This window comes from Desmodus rotundus, chromosome 1 (assembly GCF_022682495.2).
Source record: "Desmodus rotundus isolate HL8 chromosome 1, HLdesRot8A.1, whole genome shotgun sequence".
NCBI lineage: Eukaryota > Metazoa > Chordata > Mammalia > Chiroptera > Phyllostomidae > Desmodus > Desmodus rotundus.
In genome coordinates, this window is record NC_071387.1 from 47,666,057 (window position 1) to 47,678,233 (window position 12,177).

Below are 12,177 nucleotides of genomic sequence, written 5' to 3' on the forward strand. Positions count from 1 at the left end.
TCACACATTTCTTTCCCTCCTTGGGAGTTAGCCATTTCTCCAATGGCCAATTTTATTGTCAAACAGTATTTAGAGGCCAAAATCTGGGTCTTTTCAATAGACAAATCTAGTATTCCTTTTTCTTTTGGAGGAAATACATTGAATTCATTATCTCAAATATTTCAAGGTTTTTAGTACTCATTTGTTTTATATCTGAGTTTTTATCCTCTGATGTTGGTAATCCTAATGACATTTAACACAACCCATTATTTGCTTTATCATATAATGTTATATTTTCAGAATAACATTACAAGTATGATTAACAATGTAAATGAAAATAGTACAAATATTTTTTGCAGCTCTTTTAGTCCTCAATACCAAATGTCTATGTTTTAAAGTCAATTGGAATACTTTTCCTCTGTGAGGTTATATTGCTACAGTCAAAACAAAGCGAGCCCTGGCTGGTGTAGCTCAGTGGATTGAACATGGGCTGCGAACCAGGGGGTTGCCTGTTCAATTCCCAGTCAGGGCGCATGCCTGGGTTGCTGGCTGGGTCCCCAGTGGGGGCCACGTGAGAGGAGACCACACACTGATGTTTCTCTCCCTCTCTTTCTCCTTCCCTTCCCCTCTCTCTAAAAATAAATAAAATATTTAAAAATAAATAAATAATTTTTTAAAAAAACCAAGGTGAGATCCATTAGTTTCATTTAGCTTTTGCTGTTTGTCTTACTCTGTATGTCTCTTCATTTGACTAGTAGTGATTTGTATTCTTCATAATACAACTGTAACCTTAAGTATGGGATTTTCTTGAATTCTGAGAGTCATTCTAGTGAACTACTGAACCTGAGGTCATGGGAACCCTCCAATTGGTAGCTAACTGGTCAGGTGTGTAAGTGGCCTGAGAACCCCTGAACTTGTAGCTGGTGTCTAAAATAAGGGCAGACTTGTAGGGGACTGTGCTTTTAATCAGCAGTCTGATGCCAACTTTGGGTGGCTAGTGTGAGAATATACTGTAGTACACCAATAGGGGTACCTTGATTGACTTACCTTTGTTGTATACATTATCCATGGGTTTGTTGTTGCTATGCTATACTAGTCACTCTTCCGTTTTGGGGAAAGGATTTGAGACTCACAAACTGCCAGGTCACTACCATTTTGTCACCAGCCTTCCTTTGTGTTTTAAGTTAACTTAGTATATCACATTTTCTGCCCTGCACACTATTCCAGTATTTATCACCATTTCACGGATAGTTACAGAAGATTAAATTGCCGAGATTACTGGTGTACACCAACACTCTTAGTGTTGGTTAGCACTCATTTGCAGTGCACGCTATGAAATGTACAAACTGCACTGAAGCTGCTTGATAATAGCAATGACTACAATTTCAGTTCATAAAGAAGGCAGACAGGAGGCTTTAGTTTTCGGGTGACTAAAATCAGATATTCTGATTTCGCCTTTTAGATTACCACCCTATCCCCCAAATAAAAGGTACAGTGTAAAATATTTGCTTTCTTATCCAGCAGAATGCATTACATTTATAAATTAAACAGCACATGAACTGCATACTGCAAATAATATATATTATTTTCAAACAGGTCTGAGATTAGAATTCCAAAATAAAAAAAAAAGCAAAAATTTTACCTCTTTGAGACGTAGTTGTGAGGATGCAGCCATATAATCTGATTCTAATTTGTTTTTCTCAGAGATCACTGTAGTATTTTGAAGAATTAAATCTACTTTTTGTATATGCAAAGAAGTGCAAATCTAGGAACAAAAACCGGTAACAGTTTAATTTATTTTACATTTAAGAAAAATAATACATTAAAAAATTACAAACCATAGAAATATTTTCCTTCTAATATGACTGATAACTTTCGCATTATTTTTATAACTATTTCTTACAAGAGAACTTAAAGTTTTCCCGTGAATTTATTGAGTCATCTGGAATAAAATAGTTTAGCCTAATGACTGCTTTTAATCAATTTGACATAAGTAAAAAAATGTCAACAGTAGTACAAGTTAAAATTATTGATAAAAATTTCTCACTAAGATTTTACTACCTTGTCTCAGTTACCTGTATGACTAAAATTAAGAAAATGCCTTACCTTTATTAGGTTTGTTAATTCAGTAACAAGCTTTGCTTTTTGAACATTTATTTCTTTAATTTTGGTACTTGCTTTTCGCTCTTCCTCTTCAAGATTGCAAGTATCCTGTTCCATCAGCTTTAAACTGTATGAAATGTATAATGATGCAGAAATCAAAGTTATACACAAGGATTGAGCCCAAATCCTAGGTACTTCATTGTTTTATGAGCTAGTGAAGATGTATAAACTGCTACCTTCTAGATTAAATAATCACCTTATGCAACTATTCAGGATCCAGAAATATTTGTTGAGATATATCATGTGCCCAGCATAATCTAGGCAATGCTAGTAGTGCTAATGCTATCTGAAACCACGAAGATGGACCTGAATTTGCTCCTCGCCACTGAGGAATAGTATAACTGAGCGTTACTCATCTGGGCTTTAGTTTCCTACAGAGTTGTGGTGAAGATGTAAACTCCGTAACATACTTAGTATAGTGCCGGGCCCATAACTGACTGATACATATAAGTTGTTACTCTTGTTATTAATATTGTTTATAAACACAGTCTCTTCCCTTAAGGAGCTTAACTAGGGGGATTTAATTAATAAGCTAAAAAAAAACATAATAAAGACATGATACAACAATCGTAAAAGTTAATACTTTGCTCTTTAAGATAAAGAAACTAAGGCTCCGAAGTTAAATAAGTTACCTAAGATCACAGATACTAAATGGTACACTGTATTTGGCACCAAAGTTCTTTCCACTACACTATGTTGCCATCAGGGAATAAAGCAAGAACAACGGATGGGAGCAGTAATGAACAGAAATGAACTAGTTCAATGGAGTTATAGAGCGGCCTGAATAATACATGGAAGACAGTGTTGGGGCAGGTAGGGAGATGAGTTGGAATGGGTTGAGTGAAACAACATTTTGAAAAACTTGAAAGCCAGACTAAGGGAAAGTAGTATTTAAGTCAATTTTATGTAGTAGTGGCAGGAAACCACAACAGATCATCTTGAATGGGGGTAGGAACACGAAAAGAGGATAAATTTAACAACAATTATCTGGAGGCACTGAATAGAGAAGGGACAAGTCAGGGAGATCACTACCCAGGTCACCACTGTAGTATTCCAAAGTGCGTAACTGTACATATGAGACAGAGAGCTGGTAATGGGTATGAAAGGTCATTTCACTACAAAAATAAACATTACTTAATGAAAAGAAAGTTCATTTTACTTTTAATTAATTAATTTATTTTTTGAGAGAGGGGAAGGGAGGGAGAAAGAACGGGAGAGAAACATTGATATACAAGAAATTTTATCAATCGGTTGGTTGCCTCCTGCACGCCCCTAACTGGGGACCTGGCCCACAACCCAGGCATGTTCCATGACTGGGAATCGAAAAGGCAACCTTTTGGTTCGCAGGCTGGCACTCAATCCACTGAGCCAGAGCAGCCAGGGTGAGGAGAGTTCAGTTTTAGACAACACAGTAGTCCAATATGGCAGCCTCAGAGTAGAGGTTAAGTGTTTGCAGATGATTAAAGACAGGAATGAAGCGAAGGGTTAAAGCTGGGAAAGGCTCAAAGTAAAAAAATTCCAGGCAGTGACACTAAATAGAGACACCTTGCCTTAAGCAACCACAGTACACTATTAACTTTTAAAATAAAAGTTCATGACAATTTATTTGCTTAAAAAAATAAACAAATTTTCTTAATGCATCTCAAATATTACTCAATACATGATCGTGTTTACAAACACAAACTATATTCAGTAAGGTAAACTTATACCTTACTCAAGGCAATGAGCTGTCATTGATTATTAAAAGCTGATAATGGCATTAAAATCTACATCTTTGTTCTATCAGCAAGAAGCATGAAATAACAGAAGAAGATCTGAGCTATGACATGGTAGGATATGGGAAAAACTTTGAAACTAGAAGCCAATGTTCAATTCCCCTGGGAGTAAAATTAAAGTTCAAGAGAGAAATTACAAAATGTGCTTTTGGGATTATGATATCATTCTAGGATCAACTAGTAATATCCCCATACTGCTTTGTACCCCTAACCCACGCCCCACAAAAGTGGATGCAAAATACCTTCCTAGTTTGGAACTAATTTTTTGTTCCAGTTGTCTTTTCTTGGTTTTTCTTTCAAGAAGCTCCTTCTTCTTTTGTCGAAGTTCATTATCTCTGTGTTCTAGATGTTTGTTTGTTTCACGTAGGGCAGTGAACCCTGATTCCACTGCTTGCAATTTTCTATTAATTTCCTATGGGATATTCAAAATTGTTAATATATTTTAAAGACTTGTAGTTAGAGTATTATAAATCCAGTTAATATTTGTTCTAATACTAAATTTAAAAAAACACCCAACCTTTAGATGTTCTTCTAGGTGTCTTCTTTGCTCTAGATCCACAGTGACTGTGAGAAACTGGGCTACTTTTAGGGATGTGTTACTAGAAATAACTTTATTTGAATAAAAGGAAGTTTTCACCACATACTTTTCTTCTGCTGTGTACATTTGTCTTAATCGGGTTTCTTGTATTACCTACAGAGTGAAATAAGTATCAGAGCACATCTTATAATTATGATATATTTAAAAGGACTAAAGAATTAAAAATATAGATCAAGTAAATTTTAGAAGATCAAAATACAGTAGATATACATTCATTAAAAAAAATTACCCCAAAACATCACTGATATATTTCAGGTTATTATTTTAGATAATAACTAAGGAAATTAAGAGAAAACGAAAACTAGCAGTTAGCTATATTCTGCTTTGCTATACAATCTCTCCCAACTCAGTGTACTTTTGAAGCTTTGTTGTATCTACAGAAAAAAATACCAGAACCCAGGTATCCATTACACTGAACTGTGTTATTTCAGGTAAGTTATTTACTCCGCCTTCCCCTCAATTACGCTGTTGAAAGACACACAATCTTATATTCAATTCCTGTATATATTTGAGAGAATGCTTAATGGAAACACTTTTCAAGGAGTTCAGAGACATTTTTGCATTTTAGGGGGATCTTTTCTCTCAAGAACTGATACAAGGAGGTTCATAAAGTACTTTCTAAATGCCATAACATTATAAATATACAGAAATACAGCTAATAAAGAATAAGTTGCTGTAATACAGTTTTTCCTAATCTCTAAAGGTTTATTACCAATACTCTTATGGTTTGTTTTTCTCCAGAATTTTATAGTCTAAGTGCAGAGAGAAGATATATTTAAGCAGGTTTTATAAACTGGCAACACTAATTGCTGAATAAATTGCTGAATGAAGGGAAAGCCTAGAAGAGGTTATCTAAGTTCCATGAAAATAAATTTCAAATGGGATTTGAACTGCCAGAGATGGTGAGGGAAGGGCACTCTCACCAAAAAGGACATCAAGAGCATCAGCAGACAATTTAACCAAAGAGGAGCCTTAGAAATTAGTGAAAGAAGAATTCCATAAATAAGTTATAATCATTGTTAGAGAACCTAAAATGTTAGTATTCAATAGTAAAGCAAAACTTACACTAAAAAATATATCATTAGTCTAACGAAGAAATATAGCTGTTATTGTCATTATCTAGACATGAAACAGAATCTCAGATATAAAGACAGAAAGTTTCCTCAGCAAAGGTTTGTATCTTCTGAAAGATAGCCAGGATAATGTCAGGGACTTTACTAAGTGTTTGAAATACTTCCTGACTTGGCTTTATTGTATATTCACAGGTCTGAGAAGCGTCTCATCATAATTTATAGATATTTGTATACAATATAGCATTCAGCTGGACAATGAAAGACTAAAGTATAGGAAACATCAATGTGTTCAAGGATTTTAAAAATATCATCACCTATACAGAACCAGAGATTAAGGTTAATGAAAAATACTTGAAAAGAGATGAAGTGAAACATAAAAATTAATTTTACTTTTAATGTAAATTATTTGAATTCCAGTAGGGTTAAAGCTCTCTAAATGACTTAAACAAAATGTTAAAAAATTGAAAGTACACAAAACTACTTTAACTTGAAGCACTCTTCAAAAAGTAAAAGAATTTCCCAAGCGCAGTAATTGTTCTTTTCTGCTCCAAAGTAAAATTATAAAAGCCCTTAACAAATTTTCTATAGTCTTTTTGTAATAGTAAAGAATTCATACTACCCTTACCTTCAGATAGCCCTACCTATCCCTAAAGTTATGACAAAAATTGGTTTGGTCTATGCAGATGGTCTTGTCCTTTTTTCTAAACACCATGGAATTAAGACCAAAGAGGTACAATGAGAATTACAGATTAGTTGTTAAAACATTTAAACACATATTCTAACAAATTCAATATTATAAATAGCAGTTAGGTCTGTAATTGGGTCCTAGATGCTTACAAGTGGTATAAACAGGGTAACTTGGTGTTACAGAAAAACTTGTTTTAGAAGATATTTCTTCCCTGTTTCTGCCTGTGATAATAACAAATGTGGTTTGGAGTCTTGGAGAGTACTTCTAAGAAGACAATTCTAAGGCATATTAACAAAATATATGAACTAAGAGTTCCTTGAAACCTATATGACCTTACTGTCACTCCAGTAAATTTAATAAATAAGTAAATATATAAATTATAATTAGTTAAAAAAAGAGTTTAAGTAGCTATATTAAGCAAGGAAAATAAGATCTCATTAAGGGTGGTCATTCATATATGAGGTAATCTTAAGTGGAAGCTTTAAGAAGGGGAGGTTTTACTAAAACATTTCTGTACCACAGCTGATCATCCTGAAGTATAATTTGTCTGAAAGATAATCTATAATACAAGAATTTAAATGATTAAACCATTAATATAAAGTTTAAACACAGGTTTATCAAGCAAGCCAGAACCAGGTAAGAGTACCAGGTATTTCTTTTCAGGTTTTAATTTATTAAATTTCCCTGTAAGTATTAAGTATTTATTTACTCTAGGTAACTCCCTATCACTGCTGTCACCCAGGATTAGTCAACAGTTACTGTTTTATGTTATATTAAGAAAACAAAACACAAAGATACTTTCTGTGTGGTTAAAAACAACAGAATGATACACTTCTTACAACTTTTTACAATTCTTACAACTTTTCCTTGACTTTAAGCTAAGAAATGTTAACAGAACTACTAATTAAGCACTTTCTTACCCGTTCAATTCTTTCTCTGGTCCTTTCGGTCCCGACGGGAACGTCATGAATATGATGCTGGCTGCACAGGTAGCTCATGACAGGGGCGGGCGCATCGAACAGCTCTCGCAGGTAAGAGAAAAACCCATATTGTCTGAAAGGAGTAGCAGCTATTAGGTTTTTCTTCTTAAAGTACCATTAACAATTTTGACAGTTGACAAATAGCCAATAAACAACAAACAAAGTAAGAGTCATTTTGCTTTGTATATTTTAAAATAACTTAAGATTAAGTGATTAATATTGAGATTTTTTTCCTTGTCAAGGTTTAATATATTATATACTTAAAATTACAAACCATTAATCTGTTATTTTGTCATTTCTTCCATTTCTTTCACATATTTAAAATGTCTACTTATATCCAGAGTTAACATAATTTACTTATAGCTGTTTTATAATTGCAATTTTTCCATTTAGTCCTTCTGGAAATTATTTTTGCATTAGTAAGTGATAATTTATCATTTTATTTTCCCAATAACCAACTATTCTGGTATTTTTTAAATTAAATAGTCCAGTACTGGCCTGATGATTTAAAACATCACCATCATGTACTAGCTATACCATGGTCTGTTCGTGGGCCTAGATTTTTCCATATTTTAGACTTAAGTAGAGATCCTGAAAGGAAATAATATAGCCTAAAACAAACCTATTTATGTGACAAAAAGATAATTAAAATATAGCAAAGGGATAAATGATTACCCAATATGTGAAAGGTAACAAGTTAGTTCTAATAATATTTTCAAGACTTACTTTAGTTCATTTAAAGGCCTTGAAGGTGCTCTGTCTGCATATGAACTCCTAGGAGCAATAACAGCATTTACTCTTAATTTTTTATTATCACGAACCTGAATATAAGGAAAAATATATTATTTTAATTAGCATCCACTCTCAATCAAAATGATTCTTAAAGTTACCACATTGCTACTGGCATTCATGGGATGATCAGAAATTCAAACACTGATCGGATATTTAATAGTTCCTATAGGGAAATTTTTAGTGTGATACTGATATTATATCTATGTGCTTTTATATTGCAGTTATGTGTTTTTACAAAAAGAGTCCATTTCTTTGATCATTTTCACTGATAAATTCCATGAAACAGTTAAGGAAGCAATAATACCAGAACTGTTTCAGAAAACAGAAAGAAGGGGCATTTCCCAAGTCATTTTATGTTATCAGCATAATTTTGATAGCAAAACCTGACAAAAACTTACAATATCCCTCATGAACATACATGCAAAAATCCTTAACAAAATATTAGTAAACAGAATCCAGCAGTATATGAACGGTATACATGACCAAGTAGTTAATCCCAAGAACATGAGGTTGATGTAGCATTCAGAAAGTCGACCAATCTAATTTATTGTATTAACAGAATAAATCAGTAGATGCAGAAGGAACACTTGACAAAATTCAACAGCCATTCGTGATAAAAATTCTTAACAAAACAGACATAAAAAGAAACTTCTCTGCTTGATAAAGGGCATCTACGATGAATACTCAGCAGACCTAGTACTTAACAGAGAAATACTGAGTGTTTTCCCTCCAAGTCTGGGAACAAGGAAGGATGTCTAATCTTACTTTAGGACCACTTGAAGAGAAGTGGTACTAGAAAATGTAGTGAAGCACAATAAAGAAGTAGAAGAATTCCAGGACCAGGCGGCTTCACTGGTGAATCCTACCAAACTATTTGACGAAGAGGAAATACTTCCTAACTCATTTTATGAGGTCAACAATACCCTGATAGCCAAACCAGGCAAGGAAAATATAAAAGAAAATTACAGGCTAGTATCTTTGATGAACATAAAAGCAAAAAGCCTCAACAAAATACTGGCATATGAAATATAAGAATACATTAAAAAGAAACACATCACAATCAAGTGGGGATGGTTCAAGAAGGAAAGGACGGCTCATTTCAGAAATGGAAGGATGGTTCCAGACCCCCACCAATATGATACAACCTCATTAACAAAGTAAAAGATAAAAATCATATGATTGTATCAGTAGCTACAGAAAAAGCATCTGACAAGATACAACATCCATTTATTATTAAAACACTCAATAAAATGCGTATGTAAGGAAAGTACACCTCAACATAATAAAGGCTATATATGACAAAATCTCAGCTAATAATTCTCAAAGGTGAAATATTGAAAGCTTTTCCTTTAAGATCAAGAACAAAGACAAGGACGCTCACTCTTACCACAGATATTCAACATAGTACAAGAAGTTCTAGCCAGAGCAATGAGATAAAAGGAATCCAAATTGGGAAGGAAGATCAACACTGTCACTATTTGCAGATGACATGATTCTATACATAGAAAACCCTAGAGTCCACAAAGAGACTACTAGAAACAATGAACAAATATGGCAAAGTTGTAGGATACAAAATCAGTGTACAAAAATCTGTTGATTTCCTATCTACTAACAATGAAATATCAGGAAAAGAACTGAAGAAAACAATCCCATTTGCAACTGCAACAAAAAGGATAAACAACTTAGGAACAAATTTAACAAAGGCAGTGAAGAACCTATACACAGAAAACTACAAGACATTGTGGACACAAAGAAATGGAAAGATATTCTGTGTTCATGGATTGGAAGAATATAGCTGAAGGCCATATTACCTAAAGGAATAAACAAATTTAATGCAAGCGCCATAAAATCTCAATGGCATTTTTCAAAGAAATAAAACAAAAAATCCTCAAAGATGAAACCATAAAAGACCCCAAAGAGCCAAAGCAATCCTGAGAAAAAAGAACACAGCCAGACGTATCACACTCCCTGACTTCAAATTCATGCAACAATCAAAACAGTATGGTACTGGCAGGAAAACAGATACAGGCCAACAGAAGAGAATCTGGAGCCCAGAAATAAACCCACACATACATCGGTAAATAATTTTGACAAAGGAGCCAAAAACATAAAATGGAGAAAGTAAAGCCTCTTCAATAAATGGTGTTGGGAAAAAGGGAACACCACAGGCAAAAGAATGAAATCAGACTTCTCACCATACACAAAAATTAACTCAAAATGGATTAGAGGCTTGAACATAAGACCTAAAAATATAAATATAAATATAAATATATATATATATATATATATATGGAAGAAAACATGGGCACTAAACTTAGGAACTTTGGTCTCAGAGGGGTTTTTGCGAACTTAATCCCAAAGGCAAGGAAAAGAAAAGCAAAAATAAATGGGGCACAGCATAAGAAACCACCAACAAAACAAAAAGGCAGTTAACCAACTGAATGAGAAGTTACTTTCAAACAATACCTCCAATAAAATAATAATACCTGAAGTATATAAAGAACTCATACAACTCAACCAAAACCACAATCTAACTAGAAAATGGGCAGGACCTGAACAGACACTTTCCCCAAGAAGACATACAAATGGCCAAGAGATGCATGAAAAGATGTTCAACCTTACTAGTTGTAAGGGGCACCTGTTAGAAGGACTACTTATCAGTACGACAAGAAATAAAACATTTTGGAGAGGATGTGGAGAAAAGAGAACTACATTGTTGGTGGGAATGTAAACTGGTGCAGACTCTCTGGAAAATAGCATGGAGATTCTGCAAAAAAATTAAGAATAGAGCTACCACATCACTCAGCAATCCTCTTCTGGGTATCTAGTTTGAAAGCACTTATTCGTAAAGATATGTGTATCCAATGTTCACTGCAGCATTATTCACAATAGTAAATGATTTTACATAGCATAGTGACTTTTAGGAATGTCACTGGGTTATAGCAAAACTGAATGTAATTTGCAATGGACAAATAATAAAGCAAATAGGGCAAAATGTAAATAGTGAATCTGGGTAAAAGGTATACAGAATTTCCATGTATACTCTTGCAACTTTTCTTTAAGTTTAAAGTTGTATCAAAATAAAGTTATTAGAAAGACAGTGAAGGTATAGATTAAACAATATTTAGGAAAAATACTGTTCATAAATCAACCTATCAATGACACTAGCATGCAGGGCTCATTTCAGTTCATAAAATGTATTGTTTTAGTGGTTACCTTAAATAAAACTGAGTCACCCAATAAAAAAATAATTTCCTTTCAATTCCCTTTCAATATTTCAAATCACAAGGACAAAGTCGTTGTATGTTGTCAGCATGTTCTTAACTCTTTATTATCTCCTTAAAAAAATTATGTTCTCTGCTTTCAGTAAGCAACAGTACAGATCTAGAATTTACTTTGTTTTTATCTTTATTGGTATACAAATTATTTGTTTTCTAATTTTGTGGTGATATTATACTTCCTTTCAGAATATTTTTAGTATTAAAAAGTGATTTAAAGAAAAATATTAAATAATAGTATGGTTAGTACTAGTGCTATATAAATTGTGATGATAGTGCACAGCAGTATATGAAAACTGTGAAGACGGTTTGTAAGTTACTGAAAGGATGAGAGATGTACCCGAGTACATACAACTATAGGAGGTTACATACAATACATTTCACAACTCAAAATACATAAAAAATCATACATGTTAAGAGGAAGTTCTAGTCCTACTGATGAGACTCTTTGGAAAGTTAATTGTCATAGCACAGGAAAAAAATAACAAAGGTCAAATTTTCAGAAACTTATGTCACATTATCAGTATATTATAGTTCAAATCCTCAGCACAGAGGAAGGATGATGCTCTAGGGCAAAGCAAGGTACTCAGTGTAGGCTAAGCTGGCGATTTGCAAAATAGTAATAGTTATCTAGTACCACCTGACTGAACAGCCTTCATAATGTGCCATATCTCACAGACTTGTAACCCAAGCAACCGACCTCTTCAATGAGCTCTGATACCAGATCACTAACTCACTGATTGAATTTAAACAGTCCTGAAATACACAAATTATAAAATGTCCATTGTATAATTTTACACATTCAACCTTTTTATACAGTCTGTATTCACATTCCCTGACAACTCTTAAAC

At 33.5% G+C, this 12,177-nt stretch overlaps 1 protein-coding gene across 2 annotated transcripts in view; it reads right to left on the minus strand.

The window, feature by feature from the left end:
- The window catches only part of SMC5 (structural maintenance of chromosomes 5), an 87,524-nt gene that overhangs the window by 19,171 nt on the left and 56,176 nt on the right, over nt 1-12,177 (minus strand). For both annotated transcript variants that reach the window (XM_024555215.4, XM_024555219.4), the window contains exons 12-17: nt 7,983-8,077; nt 7,197-7,329; nt 4,435-4,608; nt 4,160-4,329; nt 2,086-2,209; nt 1,622-1,744 (exon numbers count right to left, since the gene is read on the minus strand). In XM_024555215.4, the coding sequence (XP_024410983.1) occupies nt 1,622-1,744; nt 2,086-2,209; nt 4,160-4,329; nt 4,435-4,608; nt 7,197-7,329; nt 7,983-8,077 (819 nt within the window). The remainder of the gene's footprint in view (nt 1-1,621; nt 1,745-2,085; nt 2,210-4,159; nt 4,330-4,434; nt 4,609-7,196; nt 7,330-7,982; nt 8,078-12,177) is intronic.